The sequence below is a fragment of the Vipera berus genome (assembly GCF_964194415.1).
Source record: "Vipera berus genome assembly, chromosome: 1".
Classification (NCBI taxonomy): domain Eukaryota; kingdom Metazoa; phylum Chordata; class Lepidosauria; order Squamata; family Viperidae; genus Vipera; species Vipera berus.
The window spans coordinates 279996196-280019462 of NC_138202.1; the positions used below are offsets into that span (position 1 = coordinate 279996196).

The 23267-nt window shown below is 44.5% G+C and overlaps 1 protein-coding gene across 2 annotated transcripts in view; it reads right to left on the reverse strand.

Annotated features, from left to right (window-relative positions):
• Window positions 1-23267, reverse strand: part of PRKN (parkin RBR E3 ubiquitin protein ligase) — a 740731-nt gene that overhangs the window by 462074 nt on the left and 255390 nt on the right. For both annotated transcript variants that reach the window (XM_081314791.1, XM_081314790.1), the window contains one exon: window positions 17690-17805. In XM_081314791.1, coding sequence (XP_081170917.1) covers window positions 17690-17805 — 116 coding nt within the window. The remainder of the gene's footprint in view (window positions 1-17689; window positions 17806-23267) is intronic.

A 23267-nucleotide genomic window follows, 5' to 3' on the forward strand; every position in this document is an offset into this window, starting at 1 on the left:
AGTCACTATCTGGATTGGGCCCATGGTCCTGCGAGGCCACCGTAGCCGGCAGGACGAAGCTGAGGCCAGGACCCTGCGAGGCCACCGTAGCTAGCAGGGCGGGGCCGGGTTGCACGACGCGCGTGCGCACTATCGGGGCTTCAGCTGGCTCGGCGGTCGTGCGTGGAAGCCGTTGGTGCTGCCGCAGCTGATGGGCGCTCTCCCAACCCGAGCTGATTGGCATTCCCTCGAGTCGAGCAGAAGAAGAAACCGGCGCCGGTGAGTGTCGCGCCCGCGGTGCCGCTGGGCGTCGAGCCCGCGGGGCGCGACATGCTGCCCCTCCTACCAGGGCCCCTCCTGCAGGGGAAGACACAAGAGGTAAGCGATCGTCCACCCTATCCGCGGTGTTCCCCCGTCCTCCCCTCGGCTTACCAGGGTGCAACCGGTGAAATGCCCGCACCAACCGAGGAGCATGAACATCTGCATCCCCCACCCACGTCGCCTCCTCCACAGGATATCCCTTCCACCTGATTAGGTACTGGACGCCCCCCCTACGAACCCTGGAGTCAAGGATCTCTTGGACTTCATAATGGTCACCATGGGTGGGCCCAGGCCCACCCCCCCTACTGCCGTTGCGCCTGAGGTGGCAGGCTTCAGTAGGCTACTGTGGAACACTGGGTGAAGTTTGCCTAGGATCTTCGGTAGTCGTAGCCGTACTGTTACGGGGTTAATTACCTGTACCACCCGGAATGGTCCGATGTATTTGGGCCCTAGCTTTTTACAGGGAACCTGGCCACGTAGATACTTAGTAGACAGGTAGACCAGGTCCCCCACCTTCGGGACTGCGAACGCTTTTCACTTATCAGCCTGCTCCTTATTCGTTATCGCAGCCCGCTCCAACGCTTTTTTCACTGCACCCCAGGCCCCCTCAATCTGCCTCATCCATTCCTGTGGCTGACAGGGATCCTCGTGCCCCGGGCTGCATTCGGGGATGGGGACAAAATCGTTACCCATAACCACTTTGAAGGGGGAAAACCCCGTACTGCTATGTACAGCGTTGTTATACGCTACTTCCGCAAACGCTAAAAGATCCACCCAGTTGGTTTGCTGGTACGATACGTAGCAACGTAGATACCGCTCAACGGCGGCATTGGCTCATTCGGCTGCGCCATTGGTGCTAGGGTGGTACGCCGTACTGAGTCCTTGGGTTGACCCAATGAATCTAACAAACTCTTTCCAGAAACGCGCCGTGAACTGTACTCCCCTGTCCGAAATGATACGGCATGGTACTCCATGTAGACGGTAGACGTGAGTTACAAAGAGCCAAGCCAATCGACGTGCTGAGGGCAACCCTTTACAGGGAATAAAGTGGGCCTGCTTAGAAAATAAGTCCACCACTGTCCAAATAACATTATGGCCCTTACTTTCGGGTAACTCAACAATGAAGTCCATGGCTATATCCTGCCATGGACGAGTAGGGTCGGCCACCCTCTGTAGGAGGCCCAAAGGTTTTCCCACCATAGGCTTTGTGGTAGCACAAACGTGGCATCGCCGTACATAGTCCTCCACCGTTTTTGTCATGTGTGGCCACCAAAATTGCCGACGTGCCAAATGCAGGGTCTTCAGAAACCCATAGTGTCCAGCTTGCTTGGTGTCGTGACACCGATACAGCACTCGTTCCCGTAAAGGGGCTGGTACATAAATGCGGGTCCCATGCCAAGCTAAGCCATCACGCATGGCCACGAACTCTGGGTGGGCCTGTAGCCAGGTATCTCCCTGAAGGGCCTTCCTAAGGTCTTCACAGAACTCGTCCTGCGCTGCTAGAGCGGTGTCCCCCTCCTGACCTGGACCTTCGGTAGGCACAAGCGCTTGTACAATGTCCTCCCTCTTCCCCTCAAACTGCGGCATGCGCGACAGCGCGTCCACCAGGAAATTTCCCCCCCCCGGAACATACTTCAATGTGAAACGGAATCGACGGGAGTACAGTGCCCACCGTACATGCTTGGGGGACAGCCGTCGGGGTGTCTGCAACGCCATCAGATTCTTATGATCCGTCCACACCTCAAACGGGTGGACAGCCCCCTCCAAGTGATGTCGCCACAGTTCCAATGCCCAGCGTACTGCAAAAGCCTCCTTCTCCCATATTGCCCAGGCACGCTCTGCAGGAGACAATTTCTTAGACGCATAGGCACATGGTTGAAGCACCCCGTCGTTGTTTCGTTGAAGAAGGACGGCTCCGAGGGCAACGTCGCTTGCGTCGGCTTGGACCACGAAAGGCAGGGCAGGGTTTGGGTGTCGTAAGATCGGTTCTTTAGCAAAAAGAGCTTTTAACGTATCAAAAGCTCGTTGGCACTCTGCAGTCCACCCCACCCGTAATCCGGGACGTGGTTGCACTGTTAGCTGTCGAGTGCGAAGAAGGTCCGTAAGTGGCAGGGCTATGGCCGCAAAACAGGGTATGAATTGGCGATAAAAGTTCGCGAAGCCTAGAAACCCTTGCAACTGCCGCCGTGTCCGCGGGGCCTGCCACTGCTGGATGGCCTCCACCTTTTTTGGGTCCATTTCCACCCCCCCTGCAGAGATTCTGTACCCCAAATAATCAAGTTGCTGCCGATGGAACTCGCACTTGGACAGTTTCACAAAGAGCCGTGCGTCCCGCAATTTGGTTAACACCCGCCTAACCAAGGCGACGTGCTCCTCCATCGTCTCGGTGTAAACCAGGATGTCGTCTAGGTAAACCAAGACCCCACGATATAAGAATTCATGCAAGACCTGGTTAATCAATTGCATGAAGACGGCAGGGGCACCTTGTAGCCCAAACGGCATCACCCTAAACTGGAAACTCCCCAGAGGACAGTTGAACGCCGTCTTCCACTCGTCCCCTGCTTTGATTCGGACACGATAATAGGCCTCCCTGAGGTCCAGTTTGGTAAAGACCCGGCCTTTAGCCAGGTGGGCCAACAGGTCTTTCATTAGTGGGAGCGGGTAAAGGTGCTCAACCCACACCGCGTTCACACCGCGATAGTCCACGCACAGTCTAAGCCCACCATCCTTTTTCTCGCGGAACAGCACGGGCGCCGCCATCCTAGACTGTGCTGGCTGGATGAATCCCCGCTCCAGGTTCTTGTCGATGTACCGCCGGAGTTCCTGCATTTCTTTCGGGGACATAGCGTACATCCGGGGTTTTGGTAGCTTAGCACCCGGTTCCAGCTCAATGGCGCAATCCGTGGAGCGATGAGGTGGTAGCGTGTCGCACTCTCGTTCATCGAAGACGTCCAACAGGTCGGAGTATTCGCGGGGTACCAGAGCCTCTTGCGCTAACCCACCTGCACAGGCCCTCTCTCGTTCCCCCGTGAGTAGTGGACCCAGGAATGCGTGCTCTCGCGGAGGCTGTGGGCCCAACCCCAACCGGAGATGGCGGCAACCCCCCTCCCACCAGATCGTAGGGCCCCACCGATCCAACCATGTGAGCCCCAGAATAACTGCCTCGGTCATAGAAGGCACCACTATAAACCGCAACGTCTCCCAGTGATCGCCCATCTCCAACCGGATTGGTTCAGTGACGTGAGTGACAGGTGCCCCCCCCAAAAGAGACCCATCCACCTGCTGAAAGCGTAGAGGGCTAGTTAGCCGCCTCACCGTAACCCCCAGTCCTACTACCACCGCTTGGCTCATTAGGCACCGTGTGCTACCTGAGTCGACGAGGGCTTTATATGCTTTCCTCTGACCAGTGCGGGGACTAACCAGCACCACAGGGAATACGAAGGGACAAACCGGAGCACTTACCATTGGGTCTTCGTTTGGATCCTGTTCCTCTGGACTCTCGTACGGTGGGGGCTGTGTTTCCACCGGCGTCTCCACCCGAACAGGAGCAGTTGGTCTGGAGACATCTCCGCCTAGTGGTGAGCGGCCCGTGTCCGCTCCATGGATCTCCGGGTTCCGGTCCCCCGTGCTGGGGAGGCAGAAGGAGCTGGCCGGGCAGGAGGCAGAGGACAATCGACTGCCCGGTGTCCTGGCTGGTCACATCTGAAACACCTCAGGACAGCCCATGCTGGCTGGGAGGAAGGCCGTGTAGACGCCGCCACAGATGGCTCTTCCACTTTTGTCTTCTCGGCCGGCCGTTGGCTTCCAGAAGGAGGATCGAACCGGCCTCGCACGTCCTGCAAACCCACGTCCAGCTCCACGGCTACACGGAACCACTCCTGCAGTCGCGCTGGAACGCCGCGGACCACACAAGCCCGACGGAGAGCCCCATCCAAGCCAGCCCTAAAATGGTGGACAAGAAGACGCTCCGGCCACGAACGCAACTTCCCGGCCACCTTACGGAACTCCCTCACGTACTCCACCGCGGGTCTGCCTCGCTGCCGTAGGGAAAGGATGTCGGCTTCGGCCCGCTGCACCCGGGAAATGTCCTCGAAACGAGTCCGCAACGACTCCAAAAACAGGCCAACAGTCCCGAGCTACCGAGCGTGGTCACTGTATAAATCGGCTGCCGAAGCCGCTGCCTCCCCCTGCAGGCAAGCTGTTACTGCCACCACCATAGCCCGCTGGGACACGTAAGCCTGGGCATACTGGTCCATATGTCCAATCACCTGGCCCAGGAACATCGCCAGGCGGTCAGGGTGGCCATCATAAGTAACTGACAAAGGTGGAGGTCCCCATACCACTCCGGGTCCCCACGAAGCAACTTGGTGGAGAGCCTTGGTGGAGCAGTGGGCTAATGCCTCCTTAAGTAACACCAGCTGCCTGCAATTAGTGCAAGTTCGAGTCCCACCAGGCTCAAGGTTGACTCAGCCTTCCAACCTTCCGAGGTAGGTAAAATGAGGACCCAGATTGTTGGGGGCAATTAAGCTGACTTTGTAATAATGCTGCTTGGGGTGTGTGTGTGAAAGCCCTAATAAGCAGGCATATACATAGAATGAAGGCTACTGCTAAGCTTGTAAGCCGCCCTGAGTCTTCGGAGAAGGGCGGGATATAAATGGAATTAAAATAAAATAAATAAATAAAACTTGCGGGCCCAGCACCGGAGAAGCTCCAACTCGCCGTGTCGTCGACTGGCCAGGCCTATCGTCCGTCCCTGACCACATCCCTGCAACACCTTGCCCGAGGCCTACAGGAGCAGAACCCTCACAAGGCATGCCAAGACCAGGTTGGTTCTGGTGGGATGGCGCATCCAGAGGTGAATGGGTTGGCGCAGCCCGTCCCGCCGGAGCCCCGGCAGGGGACCATTGGCCTGGCTCTTGGCCACCAGCCTCCCCGAACCTGGTCCGCAGAATGTCCATAGTCCGGTTGCCTGGGGTGGTGGAATAACTCCACTCCTCCTCCTCGTCCTCCACAAGGCACCGCTCCCTCCACACCGACGAAGGACCCCTCAGCCGGGGTTCGTGGGCCTCCTCGTATCCTCTATGGCCCAGGGCAAGGCCCGGCCTCCTCCCTCTGCCGAGGCCCTGGCCCCCTGCCTCCCTTGGCTCCACCATGCAATCCTCGAGTAACGATGGCCGCTGCCTAGGCCGAACCGCCGGAAGCACAACCTCCCCCACATCCACTGTCCTGGAGGAGGCTACACCAGCCCCGGCCCCCATCTCAGGCCCGACCTCCTTCTCAGAAGCAGCCGCCGAGGCGGGCCCCTGCAATCCCTCCGCCATACAACTCACCCAGTTGTCGCTCGGAAGGAAAAATGAAAGGGTTGCAACGCTGGCTTTCTCTCAAACCTCGTCCGGAGAGCAGGAGATTCAAGCAACCGAGACAAAAGCTGAGGTTCCAAAACGGTTTAATAAGCAAAAGCAAACGATCTTCAAACGGAACAAAGCCAGCGTTGGCTGCTACCCGCATCCAACGCTGTTAAATACACATTGCCTGTAGACACCCACGCCCCACCCAGCCGCACCCTCTTCCGCCCATCCCCTATTTAACTCCCGTTTCTGCCAAACACCTTCCTTTGCAACACGCCCCGCCACCCGGCACCCTCTATCTCCCAGGTGAGTCTTCTCGCGAACGCCCGTCCCATCGCCGCCAGTCACCACCCCCACCCCCGTCCCTGCTCCCGGCACCTTCCCTCCTGTGGCGGACACACCTCCGCCCTGCTGCTTGGCCCCCCCTCGCAAGGCTGGCAAGCCCCCAGTCCTTCCTTGTTGTGAAAGGGCTCCGCTGCCGAGGGCCCCGCCCGCCAGCGCCGCAGGGGCCGAGTCACTATCTGGATTGGGCCCATGGTCCTGCGAGGCCACCGTAGCCGGCAGGACGAAGCTGAGGCCAGGACCCTGCGAGGCCACCGTAGCTAGCAGGGCGGGGCCGGGTTGCACGACGCGCGTGCTCACTATCGGGGCTTCAGCCGGCTCGGCGGTCGTGCGTGGAAGCCGTTGGTGCTGCCGCAGCTGATGGGCGCTCTCCCGACCCGAGCTGATGGGCATTCCCTCGAGTCGAGCAGAAGAAGAAACCGGCGCCGGTGAGTGTCGCGCCTGCGGTGCCGCTGGGCGTCGAGCCCGCGGGGCGCGACACATATTCTCTTTTTCACCCACTCGTAAAATTTTCCCCAAATTTCATAATACTCTGACTCTGTCTTATCTTTAATTATCATTGTTAATCTATTCATTTCTGCACATTCCATTATTTTCCCGACCACCTCTTCTTCTGGAGGAGCTTTCAGTGCCTTCCAGTTTTGTGCAAACACAATCCTAGCTGCAGGGGTTATATGAATAATCAAATATGTGTTCTCTTTGCTATATTTCTCTGGTAAAATACCCAACAGGAATATTTCTGGTCTTAGTTCTATACGTTGTTGTATCATCTTTTCTATCCATGATCTGATTATATTCCAATAGGTTTTAGCTTCTAAACACGTCCACCACATATGATAGAAAGAGCATTTGATGGCAATTCCAACATTTCATAGATCTGTCCTTAAACATTTTAGCTAGTCTTTCTGGAGACATATGCCATCTATAGAACATCTTGTACATATTTTCTTTATACACTGTCGCCATTGTCAGTTTATAGTTTCTTTCCCATAATTGCTGCCGTCTAATTCAATCGTGTATCCAAAGTTTCTTGACCATTTTATCATTGACTCCTTAACTTGTTCCTCCTCTAATTCCCTATATAGTAAGTAGCTCTACATTTTTTAAATCCATTTTTCTTCAGTTCCCGTATTTCATCTGACACTGTTCTCCCCAAATTAAAACCATCTATTTTAGCATATTTTTCATATCTAGATTGTATTTGCGTTCTCATGTACCAATCCATCTTTATTCCTTGTTCCTCTAATTGTTGTTTGGTTTTCAGCTTCCCCGTGTCTGTTAGTAGGTCTTTATATCTTATAATGTTTCCCATGTTAAACATATTGGGGTGTATTAACGAGAAAAAGCCAGACCTGATCGCCTACTTAATAGTAATAGTCCTCAATATGCTTGTAGGCAGCTTTGGTATAATCCAACTGATTCTTAAGGTGGCTTTGAGGGGGCTGAAAAATCCTGGAGGAAACGGAAGGCTGCTGGAATGCGGAAAAGCTGGAATGCATCAGACATAAGCTATATATACTAGACAACGATAGTCTGAAATTGACATTCTGGGTATAAGCATGACGTAGATCTTTCCAGAATTGTGCTATGAATTGCCGGCCTTACTCAGAAATCAGGTGATTGGGCAAACCGTGGTTTATGATCATATGTATGAGCAAATGAGCTGCTTCAGAGATGCAAGCAAAATCATGACAAGCAACAAAATAGGACCTTTAAGAAAAGAGTACAAATAATATCAGAATTTGACTTGGAGCTCCAACGCTATGGATCCCCTAACTGAAGGCAGCCTAATTTTTCCCTTGCTATTTCAGTATATACAGAGCAAATACGGAGGAGGAGCCTTCACAGGATGATGATCTGTTGGCTTCAACTGAACTGGGAGATTTGCTATGGAATCACCTTTTACCTAGTCACCAGATTCTGTACCTGTTCTTCATCGTTCTTTTGCTTCTGGGGTGGGAAGACAGAACCCCAGCTTTACCATCACCATCTTTATGGACCTTCTCTCTCCTTGTTTGTATGCATAGAGCCCCTTTTTTAAATCAATCCACTGAAGGTCACTGTCTCAACTAAGCAAACCCAACTACTGCATAACAATTTTGTTTATTCCATATTGAAATATGGAAAGAAATGGTTGGGGTCTGACAATAGTTGTCAAAGGAATGTGGGCAGCGCTTCTTGATTATAATATAATCAATTGGCAAGAAGAGAAAAAGGAGCAGGAAAGAGAGTAGGAGTTCTTTGCTTCCACCTTCATAGCCTCTAGATCCCTGGTGGTGAACCTATGGCACGCATGCCACAGGTGGCATGCAGAGCCCTCTCTGTGGGCACATGCGCCATCGCCCCAGTCCTAGGCCTTTAGCTGGGTTTTATAAAAAACCTTTTCGCTTTAGGCCTCTGCTGCCATGTGGGGGAAAAATGTTCAATCAATCAATCAATTTCAACTTCTGGTGGGGAAAAAAGATTCACAAATTTGGAATTGATTGATTGAACTTTTTAGTCCTACCCAGTCTGCCGTTACCACCACAGCCATGCCCACCCAATGGGCCACACCCACCCAATGGGCCATGCCCCCCCCCCGGCACCCGACAATACATAAGTGGGTTTTGGGTTGCAGTTTGGGCACTCGGTCTGTAAAAGGTTCGCCATCAGTGCTCTAGATAATCTGGAAGGTAAGATTTAGAGCATGTTTCTTCAAGCTGATTGCTCTTCTCCAAACAAATTTGGTGGGGCTTACTCTGGAGGAAGCAGAAAGAGTCTGATGTTAGCAGAAATTGAAAGGATCCCTTGAAGCCAGCTTTGCTGGAGTCTCTTCCTTAGTTCTCCCTGTTATAATGTTCCCACTATCTGATTTATTGCAGTTCACAAGCTTTTATCTCTAATTTTAGTCTCCTTCAAAAGAAGAAGCCGTATAGGAATAAAGAGACTTGTGAAACCAGTCAAAACCAGTCGTTTCAAAGAAAACTGCAGGAAATAACCTCTTCCATCTCTTTCTTTATTCAGCACACTCCAAGCTGAATAAAACTGAAAATTTCAATTCCAAGACAAGATCTAGGAATCTATAAAGTGAAAGAGTTCCTTCTTTCTTTTCAAATAAGAGCCAAAGAATCTAGGAAAACATTTTTTCCCCATCTCATGGGTAACCCCTTTCAATTAAAATGCTTAAGTACTTGTTATTTGCTTTCATCTTTGCCTTTGGGTAATTTTTAAAGTTGGTCCTATCTAGGTTAATGTGGAGTATCTCCCCAGCTAGTTTGTTTCCCCGTTTAGGTTGTAAGGGAAACCAGAATCCACAGCAGCCATAGTCTTTCTCAAACGAACAGGCCAACTGATCAACCTAAGAAGTGCCTCCTTGAAATAGCAAAGAACAACTATTCAGTATGGTGGGACATGTAGTGTTCAGCAGTGAATCTTAAATCAAAGAAAACCCTTTTCAAACCAAGTATACAACTTGATCAAGCTCAGTCTGTGGATGCAGTAGGTTTTCTGAGTGAAGGTTGAACCCATCCTCATGTCCTTCTCCAATTAGATGGTGCTGGACCACATTTCAAGGGAAGTCTTTTCTGCAAGATCAGCACTGATGGAGTGTATGTGAAATCACTTGGCTAAAATCTTAATGGAGGCGAGAAGGGAGGAAAAGAAGGCAATTGCAAGATGGTACATGCTGCTGTGAGCTAGTCCAGGATGATGTCAGTCCTTTGAGGTAGACCAGTCTAGGAAACCAGGTTATAGTAACAGAATCCTGAATGCTCCTTGTACTCCTCCCAAACGTATCTTCACGAGATATAAGGGTTTTGTATGAGATGTTTTGTCATATTACAGTTTTGGCCCAGGCTAGATTTCTTTTATCTAAGCATTGTCTTGGAAGCAGCTCTTCCTCCTGTTCCTCAGGGTTATTCCTTTTGCTCCTTACGTATGTTTTGCCTGAAGATACATTGGCAAATACAGCTTCATTCATTTTTTTTAAAAGATGACAGGCAGATAATAGTGTGTATGTCAAGTTCAGCTTTGGAATTCCTGAACAGGGAAACGGAGTGTGGCAACCACAGTTGGGTTGAGAGCACCATAGTTTTGTGCCTCCTTCTAACTCACCCCGGTGGATGTCTCAGTCTGATACAGTTGGTACTTTTGTCTCAAGGTTTCTGAGATGGGTGCATTTCCAGCCAAACCTCAGATATATTTTTTTTAATTTTTTTAAAAAAGTTTGTGATTATCAACCCAGACTTTCTTGTTAAGATGTGTGTGCCCAATGATGTTTGAGAAGCAATGGATGGTGATGCAGGGAAAAGTTTCAAGAGTCAAAGGAAAGTTCATTGTCTGGTTGAGTGTATCTCACACACACACACACACACAGAGAGAGAGAGAGAGAGAGAGAGAGAGAGAGAGAGAGAGAGAGAGAGAGAGAGAGAGAGAGAGAAGGAATGCAGCATACGTACTGTTATATCATATGTAACTAAAGCAGCAGTGACCTTTAAGTTAGAGATGTGTGATCGAGCACTTTTGTTATAATTAGAAAGAATGAGCAAAATATCTATTTAATAGTTAGCTGCAAGAAACGTTCCAGATTACTGCACTGAGATTGCATAATGGATTATCTCTATTCTAACAAGGAGAGAAGGAGAGAAAGCACAGATGGGAACTGAAAACGGGATGCACAAAAAAGAAATGGAACATGGCTAGGATAGGACATGGCAACTTTGGACTCTTAATATGTCAACAGGTAGGCTGTGAATCTTCTGATGAGATTAAGAATTAAGGAATTGAAGGTCCATGTTAAGAGATCTGTAAACATTTGCTTTCTCTTTTCTCCTAGAATGATATTTACCACATCATAAATTACAGGTTTTCTTGGTCTCTTTTGGCTCCTGTATTCATTCTCTCTCTCTCTCTCTCTCTCTCTCTCTCTCTCTCTCTCTCTCTCTCTCTCTCTCTCTCTCTCTCTCTCTCTCTCTCTCTCTCTCTCTCTCTCTCTCTCTCTCTCTCTCTGTATAATATTCAGTTCTTGCTGAATATATTTAGATGTTTGAAACTTTATTTTCTAGAAATACTTACAGTGAATATGTCCATCGTTGTCTATTTTCTGCAATCAACTGTTTTATGGCTAGTAATTTTAACTGTCTCTTTGTAATTAAGTTATGGACTTTCTGCAGATTCTTCTTTAAACTCTCCAGAAATAGAATTCAGAAAACAAGCTGTAAAGTATTACATTTTACAATCTCTTTAACAAAGTGAAAATCATCCTTCCAAGAACAAACACAAATGTGTTTATTTGGTTTTTTAAACAGTCCCTCCATACCAAACATTGTCTCAAGGTGACTTTAAAAACACCAGAATGCTCATTAAATATTGCTGAAAATGCTTCTTGGCCTTCCACAATGACAGAAAATGTCTTGAATGCCAAAGATAACATTGCCTAGCAATTATACAGCTATCACACTATTAATAGCATAATTTTAGATACCATCAAAATGATAAACATAGTGATGCTTATAGTAATTTTCAGCAGGTTTCTCACATGTGTATGGCCAATAGGAATCTTAGACAGGGAGATCATATCCTTTTCCTAACTTTCTTTGCTAATTACATTGCTGTTATCTATCATGACCCCAGGGTATAAGTCTGCATGTTCAGGCAATGTAGATATGGAGTCTGGAGGAAGCATAAGAATGGAGAAGGTGAAGATAGGAAAAATTTGACCTCAGAAACAGCTTAAAGAACACCTTATTTGGAGAGCTTGCTGGAACTCTGGCTTTTTGTTGAATTGAAACATTGCGACTACTGAGTCCTCTTCATCTTGGACAGAAAGTTGGAGTGATGAGCAATTAAAACTGAGTTTCTCTGTTTTAATTTTGCAAGATCTGGGAGCTGGTACACTTCTTTAACATCTTTTAAAGTCTCACCTCAGATAAAGAGAAGCAAGGTCTATTAGGAATACCTCCTGGGCTCTTATTAGCTTTCTTCCTGCAGATCCCTCAAAAAGGATCAAATTGTCACCAACTGTCAAGCAATATAATAATTCTGAAACTGTCCTGTTGGACCACAAAAAGGTTTATTGAATGTAGCATCTTGTCTCCCAAATGTGACAATAATGCTTCTGTCCTATTCTTGAGATTGTTAAGCATTGGGAAGAGTGCATATCAGAGCCTCTTTATAAGACACAATTTTAAAAAATGAGTAAGATGTTGCAGAACTGGCAATGCTCCAGAATCCAGGGTTGTCACTAACTCATTGATCTGTTTTAACTCAATTCAGCATTTTATCTTGTCCAACGCTTCTACTACGATAACAAGTAGTTCTTTTTATTATTATTTTAAAATCCTTTGGATGCCACATCTAATGTGAAAGGAGTTGTCAAATCCACTCAAACAAGCACAACAGTCATGCCAAAGAACATGTTAATCTATTCCAACTTATGCTTTTCACACTTTAATGGGAATGACAGGCAAGGCGTCTTTCTGTCATTCCTGTGTTTGTAGGATTTTAGTATGTCTTGTTTCATATATATATAGCCAATCAGCACTGTGGTGAATAGGAAGCATTTGGAGTGGGCAGACAACATCCCATGTTGATGAAAAAATTAAATGGTTATTTAGTCTCTTTCGAATAGTAGTTCAATTTCCCCCCCCAGACTTAATTAAAACTTTAAAATACAGTTTATTTCCATTGAGGGTACCAACCACATTACACATAGTCCTCGCTTAGCAACTGCTTGTTCAGCAACTATTCAATTTTGACAGTGCTGGAAAGTTGGTCCTCACACTTGCGACTGTCACAGCATTCTGCAGTTATATGATTGTCATTTGCAACTTTGATGGCTGGCTTCTGACGAGGAAAGTCATTTGGAAAACTGGCAGGAAGTCACAAGTTGCAGTCATGTGACCATGCTTATTCACTTAATGACCACAGTTAGTACTGATGCCGTAAATTGAGCATAGCCGTGTGAGGTTTCACTTTATGGCTATGTTGCTTAGCAATGGAATGATCTGTCCCAGACTTTTTTAAAAAAAAAGTTTTAAAAGTTGCAGACATTTTTTCTTTAGGCCATAGCCCATAAAAAGCAACATTTTCTAGGATGAAAAAAACCAAAATATTGCAAAGTGAGCTGTCCAAATTAAACATGTGGGTTAAGAATTTCTGATTCACTTTTGATTTAGCTGTTGGTTTTTAACCTACCTTAAAACTATTTTAGTATACACCCTTGCATGTTCATGTCTTTTTAGACTTAGAATAGAATGAAAATATGACAACCATGATTGGAAAAGGCTTCAGAAAGGAGAGTTATGGGCCCATTAATGCTGGGGTTGCAGGTTGCTCACCCTACTCAGGAGTATATGCCATGGGCCCCCAATCCCCAGACCATGGACCGGCACCGGTCCGCAGCATGCAAGAAATCGGTCCGTGCAAACAAGCAAAGCCCCATTTGCAGGATAGAGGCAGCACACAAAACCACACCCCCTCTGGTCCACGAAAAAACCTCTCTTCACGGAACCAGTCCCTGGTGCCCAAAAGGTTGGGGACCTCTGGTATATGCCACTGAACTCAATGAAAATGGCTGTGAATATTATTCATTAAATTTTACTTTACTCCTGTACCATCAAGATTTCATGTCTGGGTTTTCTATATCAATATATCATTTCTTTTCTTCATTATGCACATTTATTATGTATATTCAGAGAATCAAAAAAACAACCAACCACATAATTAAATTAATGTCTATAATGGAGCAAGAATATGCACATCAGCATAAATATATTGGGAATGCTGGCTTTACAACATTATTACCCATCCCAAATCAGGTATTGATTTAAAAATGGAAAACCATGACAAATGATATCAGACCACTTTTGAATGTTTAAGAAGGCCTGGTGGTAAGAATTATAATTAAATTATATTTTACAATGAAATGTTTAATATTGCCAAGTTACAAATTATCAAACAACTTTGAGAATACAAAATGAAGCACATTTCCTATAACTACTTTACATATCTGAAAGCATGTTGTATGTTTGGCAAGATATGAGGCAGCAACATTTATTAAGATGATCAGGTTATTCTGGGGAAAAAAACCCTGTCAATATGTTGCTAATATTATTTCCTGATAATTATATCCAATTCAGATCAAATATTTCTAAGATAAGCAGGTTGTGAACTACTCATAAAATGCAGCCTTAAATATAATGGGAATGTTTCTTCTTAGAAGAGACAAAAAGAACTCTTGTAAGTGTAGAATTTACTCCTAATGTATCCTAAAAAATAATATTACAAATTCATATGAGTTAAAGGGTTACTATAAGACTATATAACAACTAGCATGCATGTGCGGGGGAACCTTTACCTTTACTTTTTTATATTGTGAATATTCCCAATGTCTGTCTTCTTGCCAGAGAAGGGGCATTCACAAAATTCAGTTCAATTAAGTTATCTATTTCTAGTTCACCAACCCAATGAATGCCAATTTAAGGGTTTCGTTGAAACAAAAACTGCCTTATACTTTGCTGTGCTGCTAATGAAGTATAAGCAAACATTTTAAAAATTACTTTCTGCAAGAAACATATAGTGGAGTGCAAAACACTGGTTTTTCAGCTGTATCAACTTATCTATGTTTTGTTGCTTCTCTGAAACAAAGGGGAAGCAAAGATCTCACAAGCAAGCACTATAGTTACCAAGGACAGAACAGCCAAGTATTATAAAAAGAAAAAAGTACCCTGTCATCCAAGTTAATGACATAAAATGGACTTTTGCTGGGTGGTAGAATAAATGTATAGGAAGAAAGAAAAGAAATACGGGCCTGGAATTATAATGAAAATCCTCTTTCAGTGTGTGGTCAGAAGATGAAAGATGCCAAACAAGGCAAGAGAGAGAAGTATCCAGTAATCCAGGAAAGAGGAAAAACATCTTTATGTGTTCAGAGGTATTGCCTGAAACTGGATTTAGTCCAGTTGCTGGGAACAGACCCCTGTGCTATGTTCTGTTGATATAAGTAAAATAAAAAAGAGGAGGAAATACAAAAATATTTTGTTTATTCTTCAGTAGTTTTGGGAGGATTCTCTAGCTGTGAGGTGCTTAGCTCTAGATTTTTAGCACAAAATAAATCAAAACACATCACTTCTGGCTGAGTATTTTTTTGCAAAGATAAAATAAATGTGCTCCAAGGGCAGTTTTAGCCTCTAGTGACTTCATGCATGTGCCACATAGCTTTCCTAGGAAAAATTAAAAGAGGTTTTCCATGGCTACCATTTGGGATATTTTTTTTTACTTTCCAATTTAACCTACATCCCTGAGATTTTTCTGGTGGCCTCCGATCCAAGTAGTAATCAGGCATGATCCTGCTCTACTTTTCATGAACAAATTTAGCTTGGTGCTACCACATAGCAAGGTACGGTAAGGCAGAGTGTAAGGAGTGACCAGCATAAGTCAGCTGATTTATGGTTGGAATTCTTAAGCAGAAATAAGAAAGCCTTTTTTTATACTTCAATTTCCCTTAGTCTGTCAATACAGCTCCTTCAGTAGGCCAACACATCCAGAGGGCATCAGGTTAGGGAAGGCTCAGAGTATTCTTATTCAGGAGGGATTGTTGGCTCTGCTGTCAATACAATTTCAAAACAAGTCAAGTCTACATTCTGATTGTAAAATTGCTGAGCTCAGTATTTTGAAGCACAAGAACCAGGCCAATAACAGAATCTGCAGTAAATGCATTGATATATTAGATGTTGGGGAAATATCTAATTACTGTAACATACACAAAAGTTGAAACAGTCAATGAAAAGTCTGAAAGAAACAGAAAATCAATGTGAACTGCATCTTGCAGCTCCACTTGCACGCGCAGAACTGAAATATGGTTTTTGATTCAGAGGGCAAATAGCCAACATAAATCTGGCAAAATCCTAATGAAGCATTATTTGTGCTATAAAGACAAATGGAGAAAGCTACAATGAACTATCTTGCAGAGTTATGGAGAACTTTAGCTTATGAAACTGGCTTGCTTTTCCTTAACCATTGATCGGGTCAGAGAAGAGTTAAAATGTGGTTACTTCAAAGAAGAAAGATTAATGGAATTGGAATCAAGAGAGATGGGATAATCCAAATCCTCTCCGAAGCCGGGGTGGGGTTTAAGCTTTTGAGAAGGCTATTATCCCTTTAAAACTACAAAGAATCTCAGGGTAACTTAGTTCGGAGGACACAGAAGGGCTTCATTTGTGAAGCAATGTTAACATGAAAGTCTGCTGATTTTGCCATCTGTAATTGTATAGCGTGGTAGAAGCACTTCAATTGTGTTGAAACTACAATTTCTGAACGTACTCTAAACGTACAGTATATGATACAGAAGCCTATATCTGCTGAAGTCACCAAGGATCTTGCCAGATACAAGTTCTGCTTATTTTGGGGAGGGATATTTTTATCCTACCTTTTTTCTATGTACAACTCAAGGCAGAAAGCATACCAATATTCCTTCCTCCTATTTTACCCACAACCACCACCCTGTAAGTTGGGCTGAGAGAAAGTGACTGGCCCAAAGTCACCCAGCCTGTTTTTCATGCCTAAGGCATAACTAGAACTCCAGGTCCCCTGGTTTCTATCCCAGCACCTTAAGCACTACGCCAAATTGGCTTGTGAGTGTGTACGTCGCACATATGCATTATGTACCTGGAAGCACATTGAATATATTGTTCAAAGATACATATCCTACCTATGTTCCCCAAAGATACTGTTTTAAAATAAAAGATGCTCAGAACAATTTGCAACAAAAGTAGGTCACTATCGTCATGTGAAAACAGTTTGATAAAAATTGCCAAAGCTTGAAAACCACAGCAGAAAGTGAATAATGATCAGGGTTAAATGAAGGTATTGAAGAAACAGGAGAGAGTGTATGAATTTGAAAAGATCTTTGTCATGTGGCTCAGCATGAATAATAATGTAACTAGAGATATCTCTCTAGGGCAGGGGTGCCAAACTCAATTTCATTGAGGGCCGCATCAGTATTGCGGTTACCTTCAGGGGGCCGGGTGGGTATGGCCCGGGTAGGCATGGCCTACTGGGTGGGTGTGGCTAGAGTGCGTATGGCCTACTGGGTGGGCATGGCCAGCTCTACATCATTCGCATCAAGGGTGCCTATGGGGGCCTGGGCAGGAGTGGGACAGATCTGAGGGTCTCTGGCAGAAGGAGGGTCTCTGGGCCAAGGCAGTGGGGGTCGTTCCCTCACTGTTTCCAGGATGTCTTCGCGGGCCACATGAAACCACTTCGCGGGCCGGATCCGGCCCCCGGGCCTTGTGTTTGACATGTCTGCTCTAGGGTAATGCTACAAAGACTTATTATAAAGCACACTTGTTTACAATGGACAAACTTCTAATATATTCATGCATGAATAAACCAATAAAATATACTGGTAGAAAAATGAATATATCAAATAACATAAGCTGATATGTTGACCAATTTATTTAATCAAACTGAACAACACGCCTTTTATGTCGTTCAACATATTCATTTTCTGCCAGTTATGAATACATCCAATTCCCCTTTCAGATATGAGGGGCCACCTTTTCTATAGGCAGTATTAATACCCTGAGCAGGGGGTTGGACTAGAAGACCTCCACGGTCTCTTCCAACTCTGTTATTCCATTCCATTCCATTCCAATCAGTTTATCACTTCACATTTTAATAACTTAAACTAAACAACAAACAAGATAGAAAGCTAAACCTACCCGTTCCAAAGTCAGTGTCCCTTGTTTGCATGTTTTGCAACGAACTCGGAGTTTCCCAGGTTTCACAGCTTGGCAGAAGCTTTTGCAGAAAACATAAAAACTGCTGTACTTAACTTCTGTTGGGAGAAACAGAAATGCAAACCCTTCATTTATTAAGACACCAACATTTCATTGTGCATGTGTGTGTAATAAAAACTCAGAAATAAATGAAAATCCACATACAGAATATCAGAATGACTTTTTTCCATTTTGCATAGCAACAAATCAAAATCAAATACATTGGAATTTATTTGGAAAAGGATAAACATTTAGGTATTTATATCTATTCCCAGGGCTTTTTTTTGTCATAGAACGCTCAGAACGGAGTTCCGGCACCTTTTTTGGATGGAACCTTGTAGGGTAGGCAAGGCGGGTTGTAGGACATGTGTGAGTTCCGGCACCTTTTTCTTTCACAAAAAAGCACTGTCTATTCCCTAATGCAGCACTTCTATATCTGTTCTCTTTATCCTTCGCCTCCACCACTCCTTCTAGTCCACCGGAAGAGCTAAACAATCTCCATTCTGGCAAGGGTGAATATTATTATTAGACAAATTTATTAAACAGCTTCTCTTTCCATTGGGTGATTGAAGCAATATACAGAAATCAGATAAAAGCAGCAGTAACATAAAATACACCACAATACACTGAAATCAAACACAATCACAATAAGTTAACAAGAGAAGCCAGAATATTCATCACAATAAAATCTGAAGGCATCATTTAAGAACATTAAAAAGGTAATGGAACAATATAGTCTACACCAGCTGCCAAATGTATAATAAAGAGGAAGCTAACTTGATTTGTCTCCCTATTCTCTTATTATAGACTTGCAATAATAAACCCAGGGCTGGGGATGGGAGAGGCAGGGAATATCAGCAGCTATTCAGAATGCCAGTGAAAGGTAAGCCATAAACTTTGCTGCTGAATCTGTAAGGAATTCTTTCCAGTATCTTAAAAACACATGGGAACTGCCACTATGGTGGGAAAACATTTAAATGATAAAAGCAAACAGTTATGGATCTTTATTATAAAACTAAGGTGTGTCACTTCACACCTTTCCAGTAAAATGCCCATTCTATGGCTGTGACTCACACATATTTTATATCTCTATTTCCTGTAACAAAAACTTATATACCATCAAACCCCAAGCGGCTTGCAAAAATGTGGCATTAGATAACTCAAACATCAATCTATCCATGCAGGAACTGTTCATAGAAGAAAACGCACACGCCCTACGCCAGTACATAAAATGCGTGAAGGAGCATTAAGCATCTTTCGTGGGCATCTTTGTGAGGAGCTGAAGGCAGATCTGCCTGACATTTTCAACCTATCAAGAATAACATAAGAGGGGAATGCCCCAAGACAGGAATGAACCATTTATCCTGCTTTTAGGGGTGCTGCACTCCAGAGGGAAGCAGGACAAAACCAAAATGGGCCTGATAGGGCTGAGAATTTTAGTTAGTGAAATGGGTAGCTTAAGCATATACATCAATTAAGACACTCATTTGGCCCCTGAAAAACAGTCCCAATTACTGAAGGGGAAGGAGTAAAATGTTCACATAAATGTCAGAAACCATTTATATCACATTTCATAATTGTATAGGTAGAACAATGTGCTTATTCTGGGGATTCTGCCATCTCTCTGAGGGGGGGGGAGAGGATGGTTACTTAAAGCGATCTTCAACCAACAGGGAATGTTTTAACTGGGGGAAGGGAGGGGGAGAGACAGGTCTGGATTGCATCTTCATTTACAACTGAAAAGGAAAGCAATAACCATAAAACCAAGGAGAGTTCCCTTTCCCATGGAAGGCCCTGACACCTAGCAACTGATGAGAGCCTGACCAAATGGATGAGGGGCTGAAATGGGAATGCTTTATATAGGATTGAAATGTAACTTTGTTAGATTCCGTCTTGTATTGCCACAATCGATTCCATCCTAGTAAACATTTTCCTTTTGGACTAAACTTGCATCCAAGAGTTCTTATTTCCTAAGATGTGGATTGAGCATAGCTAGTTAGATTTTTGGTGAGCTCTATTCCACACATCCCAACAGTGTTAACTTACAGAAAATAGCTTGAGAAATAAACAATTTCATATGAGAAAGAGATGATCCTTCAAATATTTAGGACAACAAAGAAAACAATATTTGTTGCAGCTGTTTTGTAGCTGTTTTGTACTTTTCTTCATGATTCCTTTTGCAGTCTGGCTTTGTTCCTCCTATTGATAACAAGCAGACTTCCCAAAGTGCCAAACTAATCTGCTCTTTTGATCAGCACTTATTGGCTGTAGAGAAATCACTCCTAGGCTAAAGTGAAATTTTAAATAAAAGCAAAGCCCCACTCATAAAAAAGACTGTATTGACTAGAACAGCTTTTCCCAGTGACAGAGGTCAGCAACAGCATGACTACTTTGTTGATAAGCACTGGTTTAGTATTAATTTCAGTGCTGCAGAAAACAAAACAAAAAAAAGTAAACCATCTTTACCAATCAGATTTACAATTACAAGCTTAGGGACATGGAGAATCAATGCTGCATCTATGTGGCTGCTAGGAGTTAAAAATGACAATGGCATGTAATCTGTGAAGGAAAGGAAAAAAAAGGGAGGGGGGAAGTGAAGGAAAGAAAAGCTTTATGCACCAGTTCACAGTTTCAGCTCTCATTTGGCTATGGTCAAGGGCCTCCTTGTGCCCTGACCATTAGTGTTCCTTTTACCAAGCCACCTGGTTTTGACCTGCCTCACTTTGTCTGGTTGAAACTGAACAGAATTAGGCATGATATTGGAAGAAGTGCCTCTGCCCTGTATCAGTGGGGATGGAAAGATTCCCCTTGTTGCAATTGTGCTGATATGAAAACTATTAAACATATTGTGCAAGGTTGCCCAGGCTGTGCATGATTTGGTTCCCCAGAAGAACCAAATATCGCAGACCATTTCACTAAGGTCCAAAGTGCTGTTAAACACAAGGCTAGTTGTGAAAAGATTGGACTAAGATTATAAGAAGTTATATATTATCCTACCCAAAGGGGAGAATGTTAGGCATATGGTGATAGCCTACATAGTTGGGTTGAAAATATATAAACTATGATGTTGTGTCTTTAAGATGTTAATTGGCTGATGGGTGTGTAAGTGTTCTCATGGCCATAAGAGGGAGCTAGGAACGTAGCTTCTCTCTCTCTGCTCTCACTGTTTTTCACAGTTGGTTACTCTGATACTGCTATTGTTGGTTTACTACTGTGTTAAAGCTAAACAACTGTGCTTTTGACCTCTGGACCGGTAAGAAGACTTTGTATTTGGATTACTACTTGGACTGTTACTATTGTGTATGACCTGGACTGTTTATTTTTGACCGTGCTTTGTTTTTCAACCACAAAGTAAAATATTTTTCTGTTTATCACAACTCAGTGTCTCTTGTGGTTACTGTGTGACTATTACTGGTCTCAGTACCCTTCATTGTCTGTGCAACTTCTTGTAGTTCAAGGAGACCTCTGCACACTTACTGACAGGAAGTGAAGGAAAGAAAAGCTTTATGCACCAGTTCACAGTTTCAACTCTCATTTGGCTATGGTCAAGGACCTCCTTGTGCCCTGACCATTAGTGTTCCTTTTACCAAACCACCTGGTTTTGACCTGCCTCACTTTGTCTGGTTGAAACTGAACAGAATTAGGCATGATATTGGAAGAAGTGCCTCTGCCCTGTATCAGTGGGGATGGAAAGATTCCCCTTGTTGCAATTGTGCTGATATGAAAACTATTAAACATATCGTGCAAGGTTGCCCAGGCTGTGCATGATTTGGTTCCCCAGAAGATCTGAATAAAGCAGCACCAGAGGCGATCACCAAGATCACTGAATTGGACATCCATTTATAAGGTCATACCCACATAGAAGTTTTATAATTATGTGGACTGTGTATATGTTTATTTCTCTTCTGTCATGCTCTCATATGCTAAATAATAACAATTTCAACTTGCATTTGTCATAAAATCAGCATCTCTTTCATGCTGGAAACTCTGGTTTTAAATACTGGGGGGGGGGGTTGTACAGGAGAAATTTCTGAAACTGACTTCGAAAGCAGCCCCCTAAGAGTATTAAAGCAACCTACAGTAGAAGAAATTAAAGTAGGAATGAACACATCTAATCAACTCGATATAACCCTGGAGAGAATGGAAAGAGAAGCTTAAAAAGGAATTTTAGAAGGAAGGAATAGGAAAGAATTTGGCAGAAAGTTTTGGTTAACTTGCATAAGTCATCCTGGCCAATGACTGGGCTCATTTTCTTGCTGGCTGAAGAATTTTGGGAACTGAAGTCTAAAGTTGCTGAGGTTGAGAAGCACTCCTTTAAAGACCTTATTTGTTCAAAGTCATCCCAAAATAGTGAAAGTTGGCCCTGTTTAATTTAGCACAGCAGAAATATGCAGGGATCACACTTGTGTAGATTGAAAGTTGTCAAGTTACCCAAATGTTAATTTACTTCCTTAATGAAAAGGCAATCTTTCAACATTAAACACAGAATGAAAGAGAAAAGTTGACAAGTTACAGAATTTTCAATTTACTGGACTAATTTAAAACATGATGGCGTTAAATATTTGAATGGAAAGCTCCCATAAACCAGTTCAGAGTTACTGTAATTAATTTACCTGCAGCTCAGAATGTAAACAACATTTACGATTGCCAGAGTTTGAAAGAAGGAGCTGTTTGTTTTACTTGAGAGCCATGAAAACTGCCTTTACCTTAATAATTTTTTGTTATATCTTTCAAAGTTATTTGAGGAAATTTAAAGCCACTTGCCAAAGAAACCTTTTTGATTTGGAAAGGTTTACCACTAGTAATTGCAGCACTTTGGCATCCTTAGGTAACATTGAAAAGCTAAGCAGGGTTAAACCTGGCTGATTCTGGGATGGGAGACCAACAGAAAAAAAACAAACAAACTGGCTGGCAAGTTGAAAAAAAATAGACATCTCGTAAGAGGGAAAGGATAAACCATTTCCATACAGTTGCCAGGAACTGAGCAAAACACAAAGGAAACTCTATCTTAAAAAAAAACATTACTGAGTAACACACATCCCTTTTACATTTCAGAACCATAATTCAATGGCAAAACCACCCAATTATCACCCAGGAGGAATCTAGAGTTGTGCAACTACTCTTTTTAAGGCCATAGGTAGCCTACCAAAGCTCTGGGTGTACTCCAAATGTTAATTATTGTTGTTGTTGTTGTTGTTGTTAGTTGTCAAATCATGTCCGACCCATTGTGACCCTATGGACAACGTTTCTCCAGGCCTTCCTGTCCTCTACCATCTTCTGGTGTCCATTTAAGCTCACACCTACTGCTTCAGTGACTCCATCCAGCCACCTCATTCTCTCTCGTCCCCTTCTCTTGCCCTCAATCTTTCCCAGCATTAGGCTCTTCTCTAGTGAGTCCCTCCTTCTCATTAGGTGGCCAAAGTATTTGAGTTTCAGCTTCAAGATCTGGCCTTCTAAAGAGCAGTCAGGGTTGATCTCCTCTAGGACTGACCGGTTTGATCGCCTTGCAGTCCAAGGGACT